The sequence below is a fragment of the Sorex fumeus genome, unplaced genomic scaffold (assembly GCF_029834395.1).
Source record: "Sorex fumeus unplaced genomic scaffold, SorFum_2.1 ptg000008l, whole genome shotgun sequence".
NCBI lineage: Eukaryota > Metazoa > Chordata > Mammalia > Eulipotyphla > Soricidae > Sorex > Sorex fumeus.
Window position 1 is genome coordinate 33,129,305 of NW_026606065.1, and position 27,646 is coordinate 33,156,950.

Genomic DNA, 27,646 nt, shown 5'->3' on the forward strand with positions numbered 1-27,646 from the left:
TCGCCTTACAAGCGGCCAACATGGCCGACCCGAGTTCGATTCCTCCGCCCCTCTCGGAGAGTCCGGCAAGCTACCGAGAGTATTCGATATGCCAGACACAGTAACAACAAAGTCTCCAATGGAGACGTTACTGGGCCCGCTCGAGCAAATCGATGATCAACAGGAGGGCCTTTACCTTTACCTTTACCAGCCACACACAGGCTCCAACAAACTATTACAGGATTGCTTTCAAGTATTCACAACACACACCATCCTGGTATGAATTCTAATGAGGGTCTTCCTTGCATCTTTTCCCCTGGGATTCAGTGTACCTGGCTGGTGCCCTGCGAACACCCCCTCTGCAACCCAGCCCTCGGTGCTCAGATGTTGCCCACAGCACCGCCTAAACTGTCCCATGAAAAGCAGAGCTGGGAGATGGTTCAACTCCAAACAGCCACTGTCTCTTATTTCTTCCAGCAGGGGAAAAAGTAGGGTTGTATGTTACTTCCTAGAGTCACAGGGTTACAGGCAGCTAATAAACTTGTTTATTTAAGATTTCCCGTGAACATAAACTAGATGTACTATTTTATATTTTCTCGGATTTCATAGTCTAACGGAGAACTGTCAAAAGAAGAAATGAGGGGCCGGACTGCTAGTCCAGCGGGAAGGGCACTTGCCTTGTACGTGGCCAACCCAGGTTCGATCCCTGGCACTACATTCTCTGAGCCTTGCCGTGAGTAATTCGGGGGGGGGGGGGGGGCAGGAGGAACCCCTGAGCATCACCTGGTGTGGCCAAAATAAATGAAAAAAGAAAAGAAGTAACACCCAACTATATTTCTCCTGTAATGGAGCAGCCACGAAGAGTAGAAGAAAATAATAACCCAGACATACTAAGACCATCACTGAATTATCAGCCAAGTCACATTTTGAATCCAGAGACTGTCCCCTCCCCAGGCCTCTTCCGGTGTTCTGACCTGAGGCATCCGAAGGCACAGTGTACCCCAGCAGAAGGAGAAGCAGAGGGCAAGCATCGGTCCGCCCACCCTCACCCCGCTCTCCCACCAGAACAACACAGACGAGAAAGAACCCTCAGGAAGCACCCCCAGCTGGGGACTGATGTCTGAAGGAGAGAAAGCGGCCAATGGGATAGCACCGAAGAAACTCAAGTGGAGAGCCACATCCCCGCACACGCCAAGGGGCAGGGGCAGGAGCGGTCTTCCGGGCCCCCTCGGGAGAGCAGGGACTGGCAGCAATGGGGAGCGGCCACAGCAGAAAGGGTGGGGCAAATGCACAGCCCACACCGAGACTGGGGATGAGGGGGAGGCAGAACCTGGTCAGGCACGACCGCCACACAGACCCTCAGCGGCATGAACAAGGTCCTGCTCGTCTTGCCCATGGGCTGGGACAGCAGGGGAGGCCTACCTGGGCCCAGTCTCCCTGAGGGAGAAGCACTTCCACAGTGCAGCCCACCCGCAAAGGAACCCCTGTCCCCCACAGCGCAAGCCCACTGGCAGACACCAGCCGCCCTCTGTGACGGATCCAGGGTCCGAGAAGGGCTGAGCACAGGCATCATCCCCGCCCCCGCACCAGGAGCCAACGCAGAGCCCTGCCACCTGTGGCCCAACACCATGCCCAGAATTCAGTCAGTCCTCACCATTTCATGCTTCTGAACTGACGACTCCCCAGATAACTCTGAACCCCAAGTCCTTTCTCATCATGAGGACCTGGGATCCTCTGAAAAGGACAGCAGGGGCCGGGGAGAAGGGACTGCAGTTGGGGGCATGTGCCTGGCATGCAGCCAACCCAGATGGCTCCCTGAGCCCCACCAGGAGGGAGCTCTGTAAATCCTGAGCACAAACGAGTAAAACCCCAACACCCCAAAATAAAAACTACCCAGACCTCCTCCAACTTCAATAGGCTCCATGGAACCAACTTTCTTCCCATCCTAACAAAGTTTAAGGTGGGGGGAGCGGGAGTGCCAGGGAATGGGACATCAGGGATGCTCACACAAGACGACAGGGCCGTGAATGCAAGGCCCCAGCGGGGACAGATGGAGGGAACCGACTGGGCAATGGTGATGGACAATGCTGGCAAGTCACTTGCCACGAGTCTGGGCCCACCCTGACCACACACTCCCAGCAGCAGGATGCAGAGGGCGTTGGGGGCAGGATGCCCTGGGTGAGGGCCACAGCCTCCGGATGCAGAGGGCGCTGGGGACAGGGTGCCCCGGGCGAGGGCGGCAGACCAAACAGCCCATCTCGGGGAAAATGGAAAACGGGAGCGAGTTGTTGCCCTGGAGGGGAGGGGCTCACCCTGAAGGCCAAGGACACCCCCTCTGGTGGAGCAAAGGAAGCCGCCGACCTCCTAGACTCGCCTGGTTCAGAGAAGCAGAGAGGGCGGGGCTAGAGAAAAGCCATTTTAGCAGGATGCACAAGGTCTGTGGAAACAGTGAAGCAGATAACAGACTGGTAAGTAGAGAAGGCTGCGTGCCCGGCACCCCCTTCCCCATATGCAGGTGGACACACGCACTCATGAGCCCACGCGCACACGCGCACACGCACGCACACCACTTCCCCTAGCAGCCAGGGAGCTAGGGCAGAACCGCCCCTGGGGTACGATGCACAACGATAAACTTTTTGGTAACAGCACCGCATCCATTCAATGCTACTGAATCTTTGTTCCTACAGGTAGAGCAGCATAAACTTATGTGAAGAACAAGCACCAGAAAAAAGAGCGCCCTAAATACCTAAAAGTTCTGGAACGAACCTGATGGCACACACTCTTACACTCAGACCCAGAAGGGTAGAGTACAGTAAGCCTGGAGTGAGCACGGCGGTCAGAGCCCGGGCAGAGATGCAAGGAGGGTGTCAGAACTGCAGGAAACGGAGTCAAGTGGCCACAGAAGGGAAGAGGCCATGACAAAGGGGTCGAGGCAGGGAGCCGCGTGGGGAAACTGAGGACCAAACAGAAAGAAGTTGACAGGGCCAGAGCGACAGGACAGCAGGTAGAGCACCTGCCTAGCATGTGGCCGACCCAGGTTCAATCCCTAGTATCCCATGTGATTCCCCTGAGCACTGCCAGGAGTAATTCATGAGTGCAGAGCCAGGAGTAACCCCTGAGCATCACTGGGTGTAACACCCCCCTCCCAAAAAAGGAAGGGAAACAAATTATTTTTGAAAGACCAGAGATAGAAATTTTGCCTGGAGAGTCAAAGGGCCTAGAAACTGAGCAAAAGTGGGCCTTTGGCAGGGAAAACCAAACCAATGGCTCAAAGGGCCGGGCACATGCTTCAGCCCAGCATAGGTCTGAGGGGACAGCCCAGGGCACAGAGCCAGGAGGGGCACCTCCAGAGGTGGCCACACTAAAGTCTCCCCGAGATCCTAGCTTCACTCTCGTCAGAGTCGAACGCTAAGGTCATGTTGGGCTGTCAGACCAGAAAAAACACCTGCACCACATGGCCCCACGGGGATATCGGGGCTGGAAAGGTCAGAAGCGAAGACGGCCAGGAAAGGATGACCGAGCAGGCCCGCCAGCCAGCCCAGGCACGCATGGGCAAAGGACGGACGTCTGCAAACAGGCACTGCCCGACGGGGGAACGGGAGGAAGGGTGTGGCTGGCAGGAGCCCGAACGCCAAGGCAAGTCCAACAGGAAACCCACTGCCCAGGATGAAGTGGGAGGTGACGGCGGGGGGGGGGGGGGGGGGGGGGGGGGGGAGGGGGAGACGTGCTCAGCCTCTCTGATGAGAAACAGCTTCCCTAGCTAAGCACAGGAGAGCGGGCTGAGAGAAACTATAAATGCAGCCACGAAAAATGCAACGCTTCCTGTTCCTGCGTGCTCAACTGGTCATAACACCTGGGATATCTCATATATATATATATATTTCCCCCCCCAAAAAAAATACAACCCCTGGAAAATACATGTGCACACACTGCAACCAAATGTTAACACATACCCCTCCCTCAACGTGCACACACATCGTCACAACACAGACAAGGGGGAGAAAGGGCTTGCTTTTTTATTTTTAACTACAAAGAATTTCCTTTCCTCTCAGAGGAGGAAGGTTTGAAGCGTGCACTAGCCCTTCTCAATCAGGGTGCAAGCAGTCTCACCAAGGGGCTTCACAGAGCTGGGGCAGAGGCTGTAAGTCCAGGCCTGGGCAGGCTTCCTTGCGGGGTGGTGGCCTTTCCCTGTCCCAAGACCACTGCAGTGGGCACACTTGATCATTAACCAGCGAGCCTCTGGCCAGCCCCTGTCCTCCTCACACCTGCCCTCTGGCACCCCCAAGAAAGGCCACCTAGAACTGTTCCCTGCCCCGCCTCCGGATTTCTGTCCTGGGCTTCCCCCCCACCCCCCACTTCCCTTCCCTCAGGTGTTTGCTTGCAGCCTTCTAAGCTGCAATGGTCTGGAAATCACCTGCTCAACCATCCTGTCCTGTCGGCCTGAGCTGTGCTACCGCACACAGGGGCAGACCCGATTTCCAATCACCAATCGAGCTGCAGGGACTCTGTATCGGAAGTCCTCACAGACAAGGCCGGCCGGGCACAAGACTAGCGACATGGGCTAATGTGCGAATCATCCCCACAGGGCAGGTGGCTGGGGGTCCCCCCTGTGAACAGGTGCCGGGCAAAAGAAACGGGGCTGGGCTAAGCACCTGCAGGGTTCAGCTCGGCCTACCAGGTAGCACCTTACACTGACCGTCTGTGCAAAGGGCCAGTCATTCTGTCTCTCTCTCTCTCTCTCTCTCTCTCTCTCTCTCCCCTCCCTCCTCTTTCTCTTTTCCTCTCTCCCTCTCTCTTCCTATCTCTTCTCTCTTCCCCATCCCTCTCCCTCTCTCCTGCTCCTTCTCCACAACTCTCTCTCCTCTACTCGATCTTCCTATCTCCCCCCCTCCATCTCTCTTCCCCCTCCCCCCTCCTCTCTCTCTCTCACACACACTCCCACACCTGTTGTATTCAGGGCTTACTCCTGGGTCTGAACTCAGGGATCACCCCTAGCAGCCTGGGGGACCAGATGGGGAGCCAGGGATGGAACCTGAGCAAGCCCCGAGTGAGGCATATGCCCTCCCCGCTGTACGATGGCTCCAGCCCCAGGCCCAGCCACTTTCTAGTCCAGCCCCTGCTTCCAACAAGCTGCTTAGGGGAAGCCAAACAAGATACTTCTGCTTCAAGATCTGGCGCTCCAGAAATGTGTGCCCCACTGATCCTAGTGGCCTATGTTCCTGGCCATGACAGGAATACGAAAGAGTCACACGTCTCCAGCACAGGAAGGCAGAGCCCCAAGCAGTCCCGGAAAGGAGAGATTCCCCTTCTCCTCCCCCGGGACCAGTGGAGCAGGCAGCCCCTTCCTGCCGGGGCTCACACTGAGAGCAGCCACGCCGGGTCGACAGTTTCCCACAGATATCTCCAATCCGGCCCTTTTCCTTCGGGTGGGCACAGCTGAGTGGCATGTGCAGGGGGGACATGCTGGACACAAGCAGGTTGGGAGAACGTGCCGACCCTCACTCAGCATCTCCTCATCAAGTTCCAAGGTAAATGATGGGGTCTGCCGAGAAGCCATACTCAGGGTCACCAGTGGGCTGGCAGCGCTGCCCAGGCGGTTCCAGGACTCCTGCTCTCCAGGTCAACGGGACAGTGACCCAGCCACAGCGGCTGGTCTGGTGGAGCACCCACCGCTATGTCCTGGATGCTCCCAGCGGGACCTGAAACCGGTGTCATTCCCGCGGGAGCGCCTCCCAGCAGCTGCAAGCTGGGCCTCTCCCAGAGCCTCTGTAAATACCACCCGGAAGGGCGCCACGCGTGACCGACGTCACACACAGCAGATACACAGACGGCCCCGAGCACACAAAAGTTCGGCACAACTCCAGCCCGCACGAGTCCCTCCTCGCCCTCACGGAGAAGGCCGGACCCCAACAACAGGTGGTGGAGAGGGCTGGGGGAGCGGGACCCTGTGCCTGAGTGTGGGTCTGTCAAAAGGGGCACCCACAAGGGGAAAGAGAATGGGGGTGGGGTAGGGGCCCAGAACATTACAGGGAAAGGCCACAGGCTCCAGCGGCTACACTTCAGGTCTCGCCTCAAAGGATCGAAAGTGCGGGGACATCCGTCACACACTTATGCTCTAGTGCGAGGGATCCCTGGGATCTCCCCTGATTCTCCCTCGTGCTTACAAAGGATGCTCCCTTATTACTAATCGAAACGAACGTTTCCTTCACTCAGGATATACCTATCATCACTCTGTTTTTGTTTGGGGGCCCCACCCGGCGGTGCTCAGGGCTCACTCCTGATCCTGCACTGAGAAACTATTCCTGGTGGTGCCGGGGGACCACATGGGGACCAGGGATGGAACCCGCCTACACAGGCAAGAGCCCTACCTGCTGGACCATCTCTCCTACCTTCATTTTCAATCACCGATTTGCAAAAGGTAAAACCAGAATTCATAATAAAGAACATTTTTTTCTAATTTTATCATATTATATGTTGGCCTAGGTCATAGCAGACATTGCTCATTTACACCTGATTGGAATTCAAACAGGATGGAGCGATAGCACAGCAGTAGGGTGTTTGCCTTGCGCGCAGCCGGCCGGGTCGAGCCAGGTTCAATTCCTCCGCCCCTCTTGGAGAGCCCGGCAAGCTACCAAGAGTACCTTGCCCACGCAGCAAAGCCTGGCAAGCTACCTGGGACGAATTCGATATGCCAAACACAGTAACAAGTCTCACGATGGAGACATTACTGGGCCCGCTCAAGCAAATTGATGAACAACAGGAATACCGTGACCATGGAATTCAAACAAGTGACATTCTGAGTTTCACTGATCCTGGCTTCCTCCCTGTCCCCCCACACCGGCGGGGCCCTGATGTGCTCCCTCCCTCCCTCCCACCTGGGAAACTGACTCCTCACCCCTGTTACTCAGTCAGTTAACTTATGAAATAATAATTCAGAAGGGTTCCCCAGGAAAAAAACCCTAAGAGACAAAGAATAAATCTATTAAAAAGGAAAAACAGACTTCAAAGACAGATCTATCCTATTACGTTGGTTATTAAGCAAACTCTTTTTCAAGAAACTATTAAATTTCTTTAAAAATTTAGTGAGATTGGGACTGGAGCAATAGCACAGTGGGTAGGGCGTTTGCCTTGCACACGGCTGACCCAGGTTCGATTCCCAGCATCCCATATGGTCCCCTGAGCACCGCGAGGGGTGATTCCTGAGTGCAGAACCAAGAGTAGTAACCCCTGTGCATCGCCAGGTGTGACCCAAAAAGAAAAAAAAATAAGTGAGTTTGACATTTAAGTTAGTGTAATTTAAAAGTTAGATGTAGGGGCTAGAGCAATAGCACAGTGGGTAAGGCATTTGCCTTGCACACGAACGACCCAGGTTCAATTCCCAGCATCCCATATGGTCCCCCAAGCACTGCCAGGAGTGATTCCTGAGTGCATGAACCAGGAGTAACTCCTGTGCATCACCAGGTGTGAACCAAAAAAGAGAAAAAAAAATCTATGATAAAAGTTAGATGTAGTTTGAAAGAGGCATCTTTTAAGTTACATTTAAGAGCCTACAAGGTTTAACGGTTTGTTTTTGTTTGCTTGGGGGCCACGTCCGGTGGTGCTCGGGGCTTACTCCTAGCTCTGAGCTCAGGGCTCACTTGGGGGACTGGGGGATCATTTATGGGGTACCAGGGATTGAACCTGGGTGGATCATGTGCAAGGCAAGCATCCTGCCCACTGTCCTATCTCTGTCCCAACTTAATGGTTCTTGGCAGGCAAGTCTTTTATATTCTTCTGTGTATCTTTTGTTTCACATGGATAAAGTACAGATGACAAAACCATCTTTTTGTTGTTTGTTTTTGCTTTTTGGCTCACACCCGGTCGATGCACAGGGGGTTACTCCTGGCCCTGCACTCAGGAATAACTCCAGGCAGTGATCAAAGACCATATGGGATGCTGGGAATAGAACCCGGGTCAGCCACATGCAAGGCAAACGCCCTAGCCACTGTACTATCACTCCAGCTCCCACAAAACCATCTTGAAGAGTTCCGAAAACAAACGAGATTCAAGAGTGGAGCCATTTCACTGAGCAGACACAGTGGTTTTGCAAGCGAAAAGAACAAATGTACTACTGTACCTGCGGAAACACTCTCATGAACATTAAACGTGGATTCTGAGGGCACACATTTCAGGTTCTAATTAGATGTCAAGAACCAAGTTAGGAAAATGTCCTAGAAACAGCAGTAACCAGAGTTGTCACCAGTCCTAGGAAATCATTTAAAAGCAAGGACTTTTTTCCAAGTATGAGAAGCCAGGAAAACCGAGAATTAGGCTGCTGCCACAGAGGGCCAGGGGCTAGAGAGATAACACAAGGGTGAGGGGCACGCTTTGCACAGCAGATCACGTTCAATTCCCACTACTGCATAAGGTCCTCTGAGCACCACCAGGAGAGAGCCCCGAGCAGAGCCAGGGTACAGCCCCAGGCATACACACCCCTTCTGTCTCCCCGCCCAAAGTGGGCAGGGTAGCAGAGGGATAAGGCCACAAACAGTGGGCCGGAGCCCAGTCTCACCCTCAGCATCCCCGAGTCTTGCTGCACGGGCATTCTATTTGCTTTCTGTCCCTGGGAGGCAGCCTCAGAGGCACATAAAACTATCTGCTGCCAACACTGATTCCTTTGTGGGAGGAGAAAATTCACTGACCTGAGGGATACTAAATGCATACTACTTTTAATAGCTGCAGACTGTTTATTAAACACACAGCACCTAACTGAAAACAAGTACCACTGATCAAGTTTATCAGAATAAAAAAGTTTTTCTAATTAAAAAAAAAATTTCTTTACCTGATTTGAAAACCAAAGGTTTGCAGTAAACTATAAGGCTCACTTCCGGTAAAAAGCCCTCTCAACAAAAGGCATCTTTTTTTTTCCCCCAATTTCTATTCCTGTTATCTTGCCCCACCCAAAGAGCTCCCAGTCTTGCCCCCACCCACCCCAGTCCTTATAACATGCTCTCCGACGGCAGGGCGAGCAGTTCTCATGCTGCTCATTTCTATGTGGACCCACGGGCATACTCAGGGACCGTGTGCGGCTAGAGTTAAGTGTCACATGTGCAGCTAGAGTTCAGTGGCACGTGTGCGTGCACGGTATATGTGCACCCATGTACGCACAGACAAAGGCTGGAGATACAAATCCCAAATGAGAGTGACCACCTCTGGGTGGAATGAGACCTGTCAACTAAATTTTCTATTTTGTTATTTATGCTTACTGACTTATCTACAACAAACGTAGTTTAAAATGGTGTCTTTTTAAGTTCTTGTTTGTTTAGTTTGGGGAGCTACTCCCAATGGTGCTCAAGGCTTACTCCTGACTCACTGCTCAGGAATTACTTTTGGCAGGGCTCTGGCGGATCCCCGGGATCACACCCAGGTCTGCCAGGTGCAAGGCAAGCGCCCTCGACTCGCTGTGCTATCTCCCCGGCGCCTTTAGTTTTCTGTTCTAGGGAGCTGGTTTCAACAGCAGAAATCTTTCCTCCTCTGATACCCTCTGGGGTCCAGTTCTCTGCCATTTTCTTAAACTCACCAAACTTCCCAGGCCTTTCTGTTTCAACAGGGGGACGCCAGTCAGGCTAGCGTCGCCTGCAGCAGCACGGAGCTGTGGTGTGCTAAGCTGCACATTTACCTTCGTCGTACATCTCCTCGATTAGGTAGGCCTCTGCGCGGTCTTTCAGAACATTCACGTTGTTGGGCTCCATCTGCAAGACCTCCGAGCACACTCGAATAGCTTCCACGGGCTTCTCGTCCTAAAAGAAAACATGAGGAAAGGGTTTGCATGGGGGGCGGGGGGCACTCTGCAGGCTGCAGACCTTTGGCACTTCCGGGAATGCGGCAACCCTTACCTTAGAGAAGCAGTGGCAGATCCTTTCCTTGGAACGAACTGTGTATTCCAAGACACTCGGCTCTGTTTTCATGACAGACTCGTATTTGCTGGTCGCATCAGTGTATCTGAGAAAGGGGCGGAGGAGGAGGAGAAACAGTGAGATTTTATTTCCAGAGCCAGGGAAAGGAGCCACTTCTTGGCTTCCTACATTGCCTGACCGGTCACCTGCACAAGCAGGTACTTTCAAAGCCTTTCCCTTCTGGACTCCCCAAGCCAGGCTGAGTTTTATCCGGGGCGCCCCGTTGGGGGACAGGTGAGCCCACCACCAGCCCAAACAGAACCCTGGCAGCCAATAACCTCCAGGACCCAATCTCTGCCATGCTCACGTCTGTACTGCAGGGGCTCGGGACAAGCCTCATCCAGGAATGAATCTGTTGAAAAACTCAGGCATATGGGTTTTGTGACTGAAATCTCCAGGCTCTGATGGAGTCGGGGATGAACAAACTCCCTCATCCCCCTGTTCTTCCAGGAACCTGGAAGTCACGCCCATCAACTGCCTCTGGTGTCATATAAGCTCATTCACCGGCCTTGATCCAGAGACTCACAAATAAATATCAAAGGAGATCAGTGAGCTACGGAGATGCTTCTGGACCCCAAAGTCACCATAAATTTAAAAATTTAACTCCAGCTGTACCACCCCATTCAAAATTTTATAATCCTTAGAGCGACATCTCATACTCTACACCACTGATGTACCAGGAGTAGCGCACCACCTTGGATGGGACGTAAAGTAGAAGGAACCCAGTCTCAATTAAGAAAATATTAACACACAAGGCTTAACCCGTAACAACCTGTTAATAATCTCTGATACAAGGGCTAAATGGTTCCAGGATGAAAGACAACAATCTTCACACACTTTCTTATAAGAAAATCTTTTTTGATAATTTTTAGAGAATTATTCATAACATGCAATACAAACTGAATTATTTAGGACCTGCTGTTGGGGCGAGCTTGGGTGGTGGAGAGAAAATTGGAAATAACGGTGGTGGTAAATCGTAATGGTGGTGGGATTGGTGTTGGAATAGTTACTGTAATAAATCATTGTTCTACATAATAAATCATCAAACAACTACATAAAAATAAAAAAAAATTTAAAAATGAAAAGATACAATAAAGGCTTTTATTATATTGCTATGTTAGAGGCGAAATATATCCAAAGGGCTCCACCTGCTGGTCAAAATAAAGAATGATTTTTTTCAAAAAAAAAAAAAACCCAAAAACCAAAACTTTTCCCTTCCCTTCGTGGGGCCAAAACGATGGTACAGTGTGTAAGGCAATTGCCTTGCACGCGGCTGACCCGGGTTCGATCCCTGGCATCCCATATGGTCTCCTAAGCACCACCAGGAGTGATTCCTCAGTTCAGAGCCAGTAGTAACCCCTGAGCATCGCCAAGTGTAGACCCCACAAAAAAATAATAATAATAATAATAATAATTTAAAAAATTAAAAAGATGGTTTCCCTTCTTAGTCTAGAGCAGAGGCTCCTAAATTCATTTATGAGCTTACCGCCCCCTTTCCAAAACAACCAATCACTCAACCCACACCCGTTTGCACCCAGGGTTACTACAGTGCCCCCAGGAGGTCAAGGCCAGATCAACACACACTATGAACACCATCCAGACTGAAACATGAGGACATTCCTTCACAAAACAAGGATGCTCATGACTGTCAGTCAAACTGAATGGCACACTGGGTTGGGGTCTGACTTGCGTGGAAGTGCCAGAAATCCACAGTCAGTTTCCATCCTTGGTCTGTGCACCCTGGCATGCAGCTGCACATAAAGAATGTCCATCCTCGCAATTTGGGGCAAGGACTTCCAGCTGAAGGGACCTGCTTCACATCTCAGCCTCCACTTTCTACTTCCAAAGAACACTGAAAGATCTCTCAGCATTAAAAAGTCAACAAACAAAACCTGATTCTGAGAGCTAGATGCCCTAAGTACAGAGCGATCTCCCCAGTGATGGCAAACGGAAAGAAAACAGACAAATCTCTATTTACCTGGCACTGTGGCACCATTCCCAAGGGCTGCAACCTTCTGCTGCTTTAAAAGCACAAGTTTAGGGGCCAGAGTGATAGGACAGCGGACGGGGCATTTACCTAGCATCCAGCGAACCGGGGTTCAAATCCCCAGCATTCCATATGGTCCCCCAAGCACTGCCAGGAGTAATTCCTGGCCATCTCTTGGTGTGACCCAACTCCCTCCTTTCCCCGCCAAATAAATAAATAAAGCACAGGTTTAAATATAAGGTTTTAAAGAGAAGCAATCCGTCAGCTGGGACGGTGCTCTGCAAGTTTGCCAGAATGGTCCACCAAATGTGGGAAATGGAGCAGAGCATATGGAAACAATAATCAGGAGGGTTGGAGCGACGGCACAGTGGACATGGTATAGCATTTGCCTTGCACATGGCCAACCTGGGTTCCATCCCTGGCACCCCACAGAGTCCCCTGAGCCTGCCAGGAGTAATCCCCAAGCGCAGAGCCAGAAGTAAGCGCTGCACACTGCCAGGTATGGCCCCAAAACAAACAAAAAAAGATAGAAAATATCTGGGCTGGAGGGAGTGCTCAGGGGGCTGAGCACATGCTTTACACACAGGAGCACCGGGGTTTCCATCTCTGGCACCACCTGAGCCCCTGATCACCACTGGGACCAACTCCCATATGCAGAATCAGGGGTAGTCCATGAGCCCCAAGAGGTCCAGCCCCCAAACCACAGAAAGAAAGAAATGGATACAGAACTTCCATCCACGGGCAGAAACGAGTACCCCAAACCTTGGCTCTCCTGCACCAAGAGGAAGAAGAGGCCCATGCAGGAGACAAAGTATAGCTCCATCTGGCTGTGACAGGGTCCCCCACCTTGCTGGGTCAGCAGCACCAGAAAGGCCAGCCAGAAGAGAAGAGTTAAAGAAAACGTGGTTTCATACAATGGAGATGTCCAGATTTCAATGGGAAGCCAAGTATCATTCCCAATAACTAGGGAATGAGAAAAAAGCACCAAATTCTAGCACCCTGAAGACAGACGTGTTCGAATGGCCTGAGAAAGGTTTATAAAGTGGCCGGGGGGGGGGGGGGGGAACAGCAATGACAAATATGTTTAAAGCAATGAGAAAAACAGAAGGCCCCAGCAAAAAAGGAGAGGAAATAAGAACGATATCCAAATGTAATTATTTTTTAATTTTCTTTTTTTGAGGGGGTGGGGGCAGGGGGTGGGAGCCACACCCAGCGATGCTCAGGGCTTATTCCTGGAGGGCTCAAGGTACCATATGGGATGCCAGGGATCAAACCCAGGTTGGCTGCGGTCAACACCAACATCCTTCCTGCTGTACTATTGCTCCAGCCTGAAATAGAATTTTTAGAACTGATATCTGTATCACTGTATCACTGTCCTCCCGTAGTTCACCGATTTGCTCGAGTGGGCCCAGTAACATCTCCATTATGAGACTTGTTGTTACTGTGTTTGGCAATCGAATACGTCACGGGTAGCTTGCCAGGCTCTGCCGTGCAGGCGAAATACTCTCGGTAGCTTGCTGGGCTCTCCGAGAGGGGCGGAGGAATTGAACTCGGGTTGGCCATTTTGGCTGCGTGCATGGCAAATGCCCTACCTGCTATGCTATCGCTCCAGCCCAATATATCTATAAAAACCAAAAATAAAAATCCAGTTGTATCTGCTTGTCAACAGAATGGAGGGGACCAGGAAAACAGAAAACCAGGACCACTCCCAAATCGGAGCAACAGACAGAAAATAAATAAAAAATATAAATGGGGGCCTGTATGGGGCTATTAACTCAAGAAGTGAGACAAGGGACTGAGAAGTCATCCAAGAAACAGGCTGAAAAGTACCTAAATCTGTTACCAGTCCACACGTTTTAGACACTAAGGTGACCCCCAAAAGAAAGCCACATCTACATACAACATCATTAAAATTCTGAACACTCAAGACAAAAAAAAAAAAAAAATCTTGTCTCTCTGGAAAGAAAGATGGCGGCCGCATGGGAGCCTTGTGGACAGCAGGTATGAGCTGGGGGTGTGGGAGCGACTAAAACCTCATGGGAAGGGGGGCGTTCGGGCCCGTCCTTCACGCCCTACCAAGGTCACCAGTTGCCCCCCACGAGCGGCTCTCTGGCACGGCCACGACTCCAGAGCACAGAAACCAATCTCTCTTAATTATCTGACTTTTAGCAGAAATACTTCCAGGGTTAAGAAGTAAAATAGCAGAAATCCAAAACCGCGCAGCCACAATAGCGGCCGCGCGACAACATTTAATTCTTAAACCCAGCTGTAGAAAGCAAATCATTTCACCACACTTTTTCAGCATGTCTGATTTGGTGGGGGGAGGGGGGTGGGAGGGGGGGTAAACTCTAAATAATAATGGTGCATCTTTTATCGAAACAATGAATCTAGTCAAAGTAGATAGAGTGTTAACTAGAACTCATCTGCCTCACAGGAATTGGGAGGGGTGGGAGGTGGGGTTCTATTGGGGTTCGCGGTAAAAAATAAGTATTGGTAAAGGGAAATGTGTTTGATATTTACATGACTGAGACCTAAACCTGAAAGCTCTGTAACTTTTCCCACAGTGATTCAATAAATAAATAAATTATAAAAAAAAAAAATCTTGAAAGCAATCAGAAGAAAATGACAACCTTACTCTTAGGAGGAAAACAATTAGACTGACAATGAATTCCTCATCGGGAATCATGGAGACCAGAAAGGAGCAGTAGGATATTTTTCAGGTGATGGAGCAAGGATACCATTGGCCCAGAATTCCTATACCTAGAGCAAAAGCTCTGCATATTCTGGACATACCTGTTCCTCTGGGAAGGACATTAGCTCACCCACCCCCACCTTTGTTTTTTTTTTGTTGTTCAGTTTTTGGGGGTTTTTTGGTTTGGGACCCACACAGGTTTACTCTGGCTCTGGCTCTGCACTTAGGATCATTCCTGGCAGGCTCAGGGAACCATGTGCAGTGCTAAGGAGGGAACCTGGGTCACTGCATGCAGGCCAAGTGCTCTGGCCCTCTGGACTCTCTGGCCCCAGCACAGTTCTTTTGTAGTTATAGTATATGCCTCATCCGAATCTGCATCCTAAGCTAAGACCAAGAACTCAAATCGTATTCGTGTCCACACCCTGCGCATAGTCAGGGCATGAGACAGGCGAGGCCCAGGAAGGACGCGGTGAAATTGGAGCAGATCAGCTAGGAAGAATCCCAGGCGGGTGCATTCATCTGGGCTGCCACAGGCAAAACACGCCAGTGGGAACCCGGCTGAGGTCCTGCCTCAGGACACTCCCCTTTCAAAGGCTCAGAAGGAAGAGCCCTCAGTCTTCATTCTTGTCCACCAGAAAAGGAAAAGAGTCGCATTGGATGATGCCGACATTCTCTTACCTGCCATCTCGAATGAGCTCTTCCGCCGATTCAATTAGCTTGTTAAGTTTCTTAACTTGTTTATAGTGTGCAAAACACCTTTTGTGATCCTGGTCGAGTTTGAGACATTCACGAACTTCACTGTTCAGATATTTAAAAAGAGGAGAAGCAGGCAGGTCAAAATAACCAATGAGTAGTTTTCTACACTAAAATATATCTCAATAAAGGATAACAAGTCAACAAGATGTCCTGGCTGGCTCTGGAGCCGTGTTCTCCCTGGAACCTGTTCCTGGCTGGCTCGCCTATTTAACTCTGGAGAAGCCGGTATCCTCTTGGCAACAAGTACCTCCCCCTTTCCCTCCCCTCACAGCTTCCTAAATAAGTTTCACTTTCATAAAGAGCAGAGCTGGTCTTTGGGAGGAGGAAGCTTGCCACTGGCTGAGGGTTGGGGGGAGAGGTTAAGAACACACAAGGGGACAATGGGGGAGGGGAAAAGTGCCTGCCATGGAGGAAAGTTCAGGGGACAGGAGGGAAACTAAGGGGTTGGAGCAATGTATGCCTGAAACTCAATAGTAAATATCACTGCAACTTGGTGATTCGTGGTCATCCAACAAAAGTTTCAATAAAAATGACCTTACTTCGCTAAACGTAAACCAGACTACTGACGTCATAATGTGCCATACACTCATACAGAGCAAGACACCAGATCGCAAATTTATTAGGTCCAAGTAAATGGGCAAGTTGAGCTATGCACTCCATCTTGCAACTGCAAATAGAACAGTCCTCCTACTTTATTTAGCAAGCATATTTCATGAAAATAAACTGTGGAAGGAGAACGAAGGGATAACACAAATACTCTGAGAATGTTAAAAAAAAAAAACATCTGAACCAACATTTTACTGACTTTGAATGAAAAAGGAAATGGGATTCTCTTACTGCATGTACACACCTGAGAGACAGCTCGTGGTCCCCGAGTTGGTAGTACAGTGTGCTGATCTTATAAAAGGCCTCCGTGTTATCATTCTTTAGTTTTGATGCGGCTTTTAAGTCACTTATTGCTTTCCGAGGTTCGTTTTCTCTTATAAAACATTCAGCTCGAAGTTCCCGTATTTCTGCATCCCAAACACAAACCTTGAGAAACAAAAGAATTAAAAGCATTAAAACACAGTAATTATGCACATTCATACTTCAAGCCTTATAGTATTTTCATCTACATATATATCAACACAAAAGATCGTCCACTCCTGTGATTATTCTATTGTAAATTCCAACAGTATTCAAAATTTCATTTAAATGTGACAAAAATAGGGGGCTGGAGCGATAGTACAGTGGGTAGAGCATTTGCTTTGCTTGTGGCTGGCCCGGGTTCAATTCCCGGCATCCCATATGGTCCCCTGAGCATTGCCAGGAGTAAGTCCTGAGCACAGAGCCAGGAGTAACCCTTAGCATTGCTGAGTGTGACCCAAAAAGCAAATAAATAAATAAACAACGAAAACGTGACAAAAATAAACAGATGTATGCAACAATATAAACTCTCCAAGAACATCTGAAATAACAATCTTTAAAAAGCCTTTTTGAAACTATTCAATTATATCTCTGAAATTCTGAAAATAAGAGTGCATTTACTATTAGATGTTTTTTATTTGTCTGTTTGTTTTTCCAGTAAGGTATATTTGATTTCAAAGAGAAAATCCCATAGTCAATTTTTGTACTTAACCAACAATTCTTGTAGTCTCAAAAAATAAAATCTAGGCTGAGATTTGTAAGATTCACAAAAAATTTGTCTTCTATTAATGGCTAAATGAAATTCCCCTTTATAAAATGTTACCTGGGAATTAAATGCTTATACCATACACACATAGCACAGCGGGTAGGGCGTTTGCCTTGTACGTGGCTGACCTGGGTTCGATTTCTCCGTCCCTCTCAGAGAGCCCAGCAAGCTACCGAGAGTATCCCGCCCTCGTGGCAGAGCCTGGCAAGCTCCCTGTGGCGTGCTCGATATGCCAAAAACAGTAACAACAAGTTTCACAATGGAGACATTACTGGTGCCCACTCGAGCAAATTGATGACCAATCGGAGGACAGTGCTACAGTGCTACCATACACACACTGTCACTGTCCTCCCGTTGTTCATCGATTTGCTCAAGAGGGCACAGTAACACTGTGAGACTTGCTACTGTTTTTGGCATATGGAATACATCACGGGGAGCTTGCCAGGCTCTGACATGTGGGCAGAATACTCTCGTAGCTTGCCAGGCTCTCCAAGAGGGGTGGAGGAATTGAACTCCGGTTGGCCACGTCGGCCACATGCAAGGCAAAGGCTCTACCCGCTGTGCTATGGCTCCCGCCCATACACACACATGAAAAAAAAAATTATGTGGAAAAGTTGACAGTTCTATTTTAATCCAAAGCACACTTAACAAGGTGAGTGTTGGGAGGAGCCATCTCTTCCTGCCCCGATCTCCAAGTCATTTGGACTTTGCACGTTGAGCACAATACTTAAATCAACACTGTCCTAACTGAAGACACTTGATACTACAGACAACAAACTAGACAGAGGTAACTATCAAAAGGTAAATTTATAATAAACTTTTCCTTAATAGGAATTAAGAAAAAGTTAATAAAACTACCTAGTGAAACGTAATTTCTACATTGCACAGTTTCCTTCATAAGAATAGCAAGGAAACACCCAATTTACAGACAACACGAGCATACTGCCAAGTCTGGAGGACAGGACGCATTGGGTACACCAAAAAATGATAAATATGAATCACGATTGCTCCACTTGGATCTTTTAGCAGATTTCCGTCTGAAACTTTGTCATTAAGTTCTTCAGAACAAGCAAATTCCAAACATAGGTTTCCCTATTTAGAAACCTACGGATTTATTAGCTCATCTTCCTTCTTTTACTCCCAAGAAATGTCTCACTTTAAACACTCCACTTTCAAATACTATTTTTTCCTTTTTCTTCAACCAGCCCTTTCATCTTTGACTGCATTCTCCAACTGTCTAGAATTTGGTTGCCTGAAAAGAAAATGTGACGTCAAACAAAAACAACAAAGTGTGTAATGAAGTTCATTTCCATCCAGAGCACGTTCAACAGACTTATGGAAACCTTGAGTTCTAATTCCTTTTTTTCTATATATATGCACCATCTTTCAAAAACACAGAAACCAAAAAAAGTTGAACATCCCAGAACCGATCTGACTTCCTCCCATCTGGGTTTTCTTTCGCATACAACATGTCAAAGCATCTGCCTTGGCGGAGAGGAGGCCAAAAAGCGCTTAGCTCGCCAACCATGGCATCAGCATGACTTACCTCTAAAATCTTATCAAGGAAGGTTATAGCAGCAGAATAATCGGCACTTTCGAAAGCAGCCAGAGCTTGGGAACGCAAATGCTGCATTTCATCAGCTTTGAGGAGTTGGGACCGGGCTTCCTTCTCTTCGTTTTCACTTGGATTAGATTTGAGCTACAAGAACAAAGATAAAGTGAATGACAGGTCTAACGCCCGTGACACACGCCCAGCGAGCCGACTCTTCCAAACACTGGAGCATACTGGGCTGGTCTGGAGTGGCTGCAGACTAGCCCAGGTGCTGGGCACCTGGGGAGCGGCAGGGCCGGCCCAAACACCACTGCAGATGAATCACCTGTGCCCACAGTGAGCTTTGGAGCACCAGTGAAGACCCGCAGCCCTGTCAAAGCGTACCAGGGGGCCGAGGGATGCAGACCAGAAGTGCAGGAGATCACTGTGGCCAAGAGATCAGGGCCGGAAGCACAGGAGAGCACTGTGACCACACACTTCTCCATGGCGCGACTGAGCCTGAAGGAGCACAGACTCCCCTTCTCCTGAGATTTCCTTAATACTTTTAAAGTATAAATGATTTTGGCAGGGAAACTGAACAGGAGAGTAGGCTGTGTTTAGAGACTATAGGATAAGAAAAAAGATTCTAGATCCAAGTTACATTAGTGGCCAGAGCAATAGTCCAGCATGGAGGGCGTTTTCCTTGCACGTGGCCAACGTGGGTTTGATCCCCGGCATTCTATATGGTCCCCGGAGCCTGCCTGGAGTGACTCCTGAGCACAGAGCAAGGAGTAACCCCCGAGCCCTGCTGAGTGTGGCCCAAGCCATAAGCTGACTTCTCTCGGAGCAAAATAAAATTGGACATTGGCAAAAATCTACCCACTGACTCTTTGTTCTAGCCAGTCTGTTCAATTCAAGTCAGTGAACATGTTCACTGTTCAATTCACCTGCTTAGCGTTACTAATAATTTAGAGTTTGGGGACGAAAGTAATACAGATTTAATATTTCTGCTTCATAACAGGAAAATACAAACTACTTGAGGTACACTGAAACATTCACAGAGGCTTCTAGAATCTGCCTTCATCATTCTTTCTGCTTTCTCTATTAACAGAATGACTCAAAAAAAATTAATTTGAAGGGAGGTTATAAAGAAGAAAAACCCCATTTTTAAAAAAATCAAGTCCAAGGTGGGGAATGAGTCAAAGCTTAATTTTAAGAGCTCTGTGTCTCTGGAGGACGCTCAAGGTAACAACCTTTCAAACTTCTCAAGCATGGGGGTCGGAGAAATAGTAGAGCAGAAAGGGCACTTAGCTCGCATACAGCCAACCCAGGCTCAATGCCAGCACCCCGGATGGTGTCTCCCCACATACTCCCACAGCCCATCAGGAGTAAGGAATAAGCCCTGAGCACAGCTCAGTGTGGTCCCAAAGCAGAGTAAAGCAAATAAAATAACAAGTTTCTCAAACATGCCTGTTAAATTCTTGAGGAAGTAACAGAGAGGGAAAAGAACAAAGCATGCACTGGAGTTACGTATTTATATCTATGAAGAAACATTCAAAGAGTAAAATAAGGAAGAAATATGAAAACTGGAAGGGTGGGTGGTGGGAGTGGTTGGGGCAAGGACAGAGGAGGAAAAGGCCAATAGACTGAAAGGAGAGAAAGGGCGGTGAGGCAGAATGTCCTAAGAACATACACAAAGGCATAAAGCTGCACATTTTTGCACGATTTTATTAAACACCAACCAGGTTAGCAAAAATCAAGAAGAGAGCACAGCGGGGGCTGCCGGGAGGAACGTACACTGAGTCAGGCTCCAACTGCCGCAGCTGTTCACGTGGCATTGACGCTGCAAGGCCTCCACTCTCCAGCACTGACTGACCCTCGGCGTGAGAGCAGAGCCCCAGCGAGCTTGTAACACCCGAGTGTAACCTCTTCCCCAACAGAGACCGTTTTCTGGGGGTCTTTTATTGGTCTGCTTCGGAGTAACACCCAGCAGTGCTCGTGGCTTGCTCCTGGTTCTGTGCTCAGGGGACTATACACAGGGCCGGGAATCAAACTGGGCTGTCCACACGCCCAGGCCAGTGCCTTCCCCACCCCTATATCCCCAGCCCCACGGGCGAGCTTTCTCCATTAGAAGCCTCTAACACCTTCCACTCTGCCTTGCAAGTGGTGTGCCCTGAAACACGCAGGGAACTCAGCAATGCTCGGGTACACTGGGAAGTCTGCAGTAAGCACCCCTGCCAAACCAACGTCCTGCAAGGACAAGAGCAGCTGGCAGGGACTTGAGATAATTCCTGTTTACAGGAGCCCTTCCAACAACGCCATGAGTTGCACACATAACAAGGTGTGATGCTCACAGTAGCCCAGGAAGAGACTCAGCATAGTCAAATCTGTTTCATTATGCAAAACGGAGCTAAAGGGAGCTCTCTCCCTGGCTTCTAGGGTATTTTTACCAGTTCTTTGCATAAGGACTGAAGCTGTAGTGAAAATTTTATACTAAGGGCCACAGCAGAGGCATGGGGCTGACACTCCACTCAGCGGTAAGGTCTGGTAACAGTGCTCAGGCTGGTAGGGCAGTTCTTGGGCCCCACCATGCTCAGAGACCACTATGGTCACTCTAGAAGTGCTAAGGGATTGCCAGTGTGACATCACTGGAGCCGGGGGCCACCAAAGCTACAGCAGCACTTCCCAGGGTACCATTGGCTGCCAGATATCCCACAGCAGGACCTCACATATACCTAGGTCTGGTTCCCACTAGAATGATCTCCCAGGCCTCAGTTGAGTACTCGTAAAAGTGCAAAAACAGTTCAATGAAAGAACAAAAGTCTTCAAATTAGGGCAGAGTGAAAGTACTGCGGGGAAGGCACGTGCCTTGAATGCAGTCAATCTGGGTTCGATTCCTGGCATCCCATATGGTCCCCTGAGCCTCTGATCACAGATGCGTGATATTAGAGTCGCACGTTACACAAAACTTGATTTTTGTATCACTGACTTAAATGAAAAAAGTAAAACAAAACTTTTATATAGGGGAAAAGATTGGAACGTAGAGCTTGGTCAACAGTTCTTTTTTTTTTTTTAGGTCACACCCAGCAATGCTCAGAGGTTACTCCTGGCTTGCACTCAGGAATTGCTTCTGGTGGTGCTTGGGGTATCTTATGGGGTGCCGGTGCCAAGGACTGAAGTCGAATCAGCTGCATGCAAGGCAAACACCCTATCTGCTGTATTATCACTCCGGTCCAGGTCAACGGTTCTTAAATACAATACCAAAAATACAAACCATCGAAGAAAAAAAATATCAGTAAGCTGGATTTGATCAAATGATAATATTTAAGTCTGAGAATGACTAGAGAGGATGAAAAGACAAGCCACATACTGGAAGAAAATAACCATAGACACACCTGTGGTCAAGTATTTCAACAGAGAGAAAACTCAAAACACAACACTATAAAAGCAAATATTCCCATCAGAACATGGGACAAAAGAATGAATGTTTCACTTTAAAAAAAAAAAATGTTTAAGGCTGGAGAGATAGTCTAAGGGGTAATGCACCTGCCCTGCATGAAGCTGGCATCGATTTGATCCCCAGCACCAAGTATGGTCCCTCGAGCATGCCAATGAGCAAACCTGAGCACAGGGCCAGGAGTAAGCCTGGGGCATGCTGGGTGTGGCCCACCAAAAATAAAAAATAAATTTTAAAAAGATTTATAAATGGGGGCTGGAGCGATAGCACAGCGGGGAGGGCATTTGCCTTGCACGCAGCTGACCCGGGTCTGATTCCCGGCATCCCATATGGTTCCCTGGGCACCGCCAGGGGTAGTTCCTGAGTGCAGAGCCAGGAGTGACTACTGTGCATCGTCGGGTGTGACCCAAAAAGAAAAAAAAAAGATTTATAAATGGAAAATGAGCACCTGAGGTCACTGCCTTTAAGGACATGTAAGTTAAGACAATAGTTATTACTTCACCCCATCAGAAGGACTTAACTGAAAAATCTGTTACAATCACAATGCTAGAAAGATGCAGAGGAAGAATGCACTGGAGGAAGTAGTTTAGTGGTTTCTTATAAAAACTAAGCACGCAATTACCATGTAATTACCGTAGAGCCTTGAAATTGTACTCCTGGGTAAATACCCTAGGAAATGAAAACTTTATGTTCACACCAAGACCTGTACATGAATGTTCAGGGCAGTTTTATTATTAAATTGCAAAAAAAGTAGAAACAGTCTTCCTTGGAAGACTGGTCAATGGTTGGAACTAACCACAAGTGTGTGGGGAGCTGAGGGTAGGAAAAATAGAGAAGGGACCAGTATGACAATAATAGATGGGAATGATCACGCTGGACAAGATCTGAGGGTTAAAGAGGTAGAGATTTTTTTGATAACCTTTCAGTATCAATACTGCAAACCACAATGCCAGAGAGAGAGAGAGGGAGAGAGAGAGAGAGAGAGTGCCTGCCTACCATAGAGGCAGGCAGAAGTGGGGGGTGGGGTTGATGGGAGGGAATCTGGGGATCCTGGTGCTGGGAAATGTACACAGGTGGAGAGATGGGTATTGAAATACTGTGTGACTGAAATCTAATCATGAACAGCTTTATAAGGGTCCATCTCACAGTGATTCAATTAAAGTTAAAAAAAAAAGTAGAAACAATCCATATGTCCACTAGCTGATGAGTGGATAAGTAAAATGTGCCAGACACCGACCACAGAACAATCAGCAATTGAAATAAGCTAAATGCAACAATCTGGATAAATCTCCAGAAAACCATAAGGAGGCAAGAAGAATCGGTTCTAGGGGCTAGGAAGATAACGCCCAGGACTGGAGAGCAGACTGGAATTTGCAGGGCCCAATGCTGGAGCCTTGGCACTGCATGGGCCCCTGAGTACTGCCAGGTGTGGACCTGGTGGCCACCGGCATCAATAGGGAGGTCTCCCCACATGGGAGCCTTGTGGACAGCAGGTATGAGCCGGGGGTGTGGGAGCGACTAAAACCTCATGGGAAGGGGGGCGTTCCGGTCCGTCCTTCACGCCCTACCGAGGTCACCAGTCGCCCCCCACAAGCGGCTCTCCAGCACAGCCACGGCCCCAGAAGCACAAGGACTTAATGCAGAACCCAGCAGCTTGGAGCAGAAAAGTGAACGGACTATGCGTTAATCCAGGCAATCATTTCTGCCCAGAGGGGAAAGGGTGTTGCTCCCTTCCGCCCTCCTCCCTCTGGAAAGAAAGATGGCGGCCACATGGGAGCCTTGTGGACAGCAGGTATGAGCCGGGGGTGTGGGAGCGACTAAAACCTCATGGGAAGGGGGGCGTTCCGGTCCGTCCTTCACGCCCTACCGAGGTCACCAGTCGCCCCCCACGAGCAGCTCTCCAGCACAGCCACGGCCCCAGAAGTGCAAGGACTTAACGCAGAACCCAGCAGCTTGGAGCAGAAAAGTGAATGGACTATGCGTTGATCCAGGCCATCAAGTCTGCCGGAGGGGAAAGGGTGTTGCCCCATTCGCCCTCTCCTCTCTGGAAAGAAAGATGGCGGCCACATGGGAGCCTTGTGGACAGCAGGTATGAGCCGGGGGTGTGGGAGCGACTAAAACCTCATGGGAAGGGGGGCGTTCCGGTCCGTCCTTCACGCCCTACCGAGGTCACCAGTCGCCCCCCACGAGCGGCTCTCCAGCACAGCCACGGCCCCAGAAGCACAAGGACTTAATGCAGAACCCAGCAGCTTGGAGCAGAAAAGTGAACGGACTATGCGTTGATCCAGGCCATCAAGTCTGCCGGAGGGGAAAGGGTGTTGCCCCATTCGCCCTCTCCTCTCTGGAAAGAAAGATGGCGGCCACATGGAGGCCTTGTGGACAGCAGGTATGAGCCGGGAGTGTGGGGGCGACTAAAACCTCATGGGAAGGGGGGCGTTTCGGTCCGCCCTTCACGCCCTACCGAGGCCACCAGTTGCCCCCACGAGCGGCTCTCCAGCACGGCCACAGCCCCAGAAGCACAATGACCTAATGCAGAACCCAGCAGCTTGGAGCAGAAAAGTGAAAGGACTGTGCGTTAATCCAGGCAATCATTTCTGCCCAGAGGGGAAAGGGTGTTGCTCCCTTCCGCCCTCCTCCCTCTGGAAATAAAGATGGCGGCCACATGGGAGCCTTGTGGACAGCAGGTATGAGCCGGGGGAGTGGGGGCGACTAAAACCTCATGGGTCGGGGGGGGGGGCGTTCCGGTCCGTCCTTCATGCCCTACCGAGGTCAACAGTTGCCCCCCGTGAGCGGCTCTCCAGCACGGCCATGACTCCAGAACACAGAAACCAATTTCTTAACTATCTGACTTTCAGTAGAAATACTTCCAGGGTCAATAGGTAAAATAGCAGAAATCCAAAACCAACATTTAATTCTTGAACCCAGCTGTAGAAAGCAAATCACTTCACAATGCTTTTTCAGCATGTCTGATTTGGGGGGGGGGGGGGTGGGTAAACTCTAAATAATAGTGGTGAATCTTTTATTGAAACAATGAATCTAATCAAAGCAGATAGAGTGTTAACTAGAATTCATCTGCCTCACGGGGACGGGGAGGAGTGGGGGGTGGGGTTTTATTGGGGTTCTTCATGGTAAAAAATAAGTATTGGTAAAGGGAAATGTGTTTGATGTTTGCATGACTGAGACATAAACCTGAAAGCTTTGTAACTTTTCCCACATTGATTCAATAAATAAAAAAAAATTAAAAAAATAAAAATAAATAAATAAATAAATAAATCTCACAACTTTCACAACAAAAAAAAAAAAATAGGGAGGTCTCCTTTCCCCACACACAAAAAGCACCCACCAAAGTCTGCTGCAAAAGGTTCTATACTAGATTCCATGAATGGAAAGTCTCTGAAATGTTAGAACTTAAGGAATAAGTGACAAATTAGTGGCTGGGAGGACCTGTGAGTAAGAGGCCAAGGTGTAGCAGGTAGGAAGCGGGTGATTCTAACAGGACAGGAAGTCCTTGTGGCAATAAAACTGTTCTGTTCAATATCTTCAGTACCAAGTTAGCTGTGCCAGAAGGGCACAGAATGAAATCCTCACCGAAATGGGTACCAGGATCAGGATTTTGGCAGGCTGCGTCAACGTCAGGATCCCGGCTGCCATTTTGTGCTACAGTTTTAGTTACCACCGCAGAAAACTGGCTACTGGGTGAAAGAGACACGGGACCTATTGACATTATTTCCTACAACTGCATGTGAACCTGTCATTATTATCTCAATAAAAATTTCAGGGCCAAATTTTTGAAATGTTCAATACAGAAGCACATTCTCAAGGGAGAATGTAATATAGTAGCAGAAAGGGCCATCTCTAAAATATACAAGCAGAAATCTATCACAAACCGATCTAAAGATAGAAAGTCTCCTGAAAGCCCCCTTGTTTCTGAGAGGTTCAAGTTTGATCACAGATAAGATATAAGAGAAGACGAAGCCACAGTGCCAAGAACACCATTTTCCTACAGGCGGCCTGGCACGTCCAGCGGGAAGTGAGCTGGGTTAAAGCCTCACTCTGGATTGTTGCTGCTTATATTGTCTGGGTTTTGGGTGGCTGGTAGGCTGGGGCTCAGGGGGTCGCACCTGATGAGGGACCACGCAACGTTGGGGCTCAAACCCAGGACTCCTACACACAAAGCATGACTCAGCCCACAGAGCTCTTTTAATTCTAAAAGGCTACACTGAAACTGTGACTGGAAAGAAATACTAAAGAACAGATTTCAGCACTTAGTAAGAAGAAGAAAACACGTTCTCCAGATTTATTGCTCACCCACCTGAAAATTTTTAACACACCTGCAGTGTACATGGCCAGTGCTTGGGCCCCTGCATACCAGCACCACCCACTCCCCACCACAGACAGACAGACAGACACACATACACACACACACACATACACACAATTTTCAGTTTTATTTTCACCACAGTTATCACAGTAAACATTTTGCTGAACACCCAAATAAGGCAAATTATAGATGGCATGCTGTTATATGTACCCTCTTTAGCCTAATCAAGAAATCCATATAGAGCAGAAATGCAGGTCTTCAAAGAAATGAGAGCATAAGTATACCGGTCAGTACATGACTTACTAAAATGTTTTTCAGGATATGACCCCTTCAATTTTAATTATTCTGTATCATCCCCACAAGAAATCCAAAGTACTTTACTTCTTGCAAAGTCATCATATGAAAGATTAGAACATTCCTCTGTTAAGTATCTGTTTCTTTAATCCTTTCCAATCAAAGGGTTTCCCAAGTGATTCAGAGGACTTTAAGAAGAGTTCAGATGACACCTCTAGAATCTCATGGAGAAGAAAGCAGAAAACAGAATTGTATGCTGATTCTGTACACTTTCCCTTCCAACTTTTGATATGATTCTTTGACGTTAATCACTGAATATCAGTTCAGGAACTGTGATTCTTACACAGATCAAGTGGTCCCCACTTAGGCAATAGAATTATTAAATGTCTTAACACCCAGAATCAGGGACAAAATGTCCACTCAACATGTGGGTTGGGTTTTGGGTGGTTGGTAGGTATGTTCACAGGGACAAATAGCAACTGAACTTACCACTTTTTTAAAATCATCTTCTGCTTCATCAAGTTTCCCTTGTTTGAGTAATAAGTGGCCTCGCTGTAATCTTGCCTAGAATGAAAGAAAGGACACCCGAGTGTTATGTATCTCTATACTGTCTTTAAACGCAAGGAGGAGGGGCTAGAAGGATAGTACAGCAAGCAGGGCACATGTCTTGTATGCAGCCAAACAGTATTTTATCCTTAACACCTCACAGGGTCCCCCCGAGCCTCGGCGAGAGTGATCCCTGAGCAGAGAGCCAGGAATAAGCCCCGAGCACTCTTAGCTGTGCCCCCACCTAAAAAGGAGGAGGAAACCATCAATAGCCTATCAGGTAACGAATGGATAAGCAAATACAATAAAGGTAAAGGTAAAGGCCCTCCCGCTGATCGTCGATTTGCTCGAGCGGGCCCAGTAACGTCTCCATTGGAGACTTTGTTGTTACTGTGTCTGGCATACCGAATACTCTCGGTAGCTTGCCGGGCTCTCCGAGAGGGGCGGAGGAATCGAACTCGGGTTGGTCATGTTGG

At 48.8% G+C, this 27,646-nt stretch overlaps 1 protein-coding gene across 1 annotated transcript in view; it reads right to left on the reverse strand.

Annotated features, from left to right (window-relative positions):
• The window catches only part of DNAJC3 (DnaJ heat shock protein family (Hsp40) member C3), a 55,389-nt gene that overhangs the window by 5,267 nt on the left and 22,476 nt on the right, over positions 1-27,646 (reverse strand). Inside the window, exons 4-9 of the mRNA XM_056109929.1 lie at positions 27,114-27,188; positions 18,568-18,720; positions 16,200-16,381; positions 15,272-15,391; positions 9,855-9,960; positions 9,638-9,758 (exon numbers count right to left, since the gene is read on the reverse strand). Of these exons, the coding sequence (XP_055965904.1) occupies positions 9,638-9,758; positions 9,855-9,960; positions 15,272-15,391; positions 16,200-16,381; positions 18,568-18,720; positions 27,114-27,188 (757 nt within the window). The remainder of the gene's footprint in view (positions 1-9,637; positions 9,759-9,854; positions 9,961-15,271; positions 15,392-16,199; positions 16,382-18,567; positions 18,721-27,113; positions 27,189-27,646) is intronic.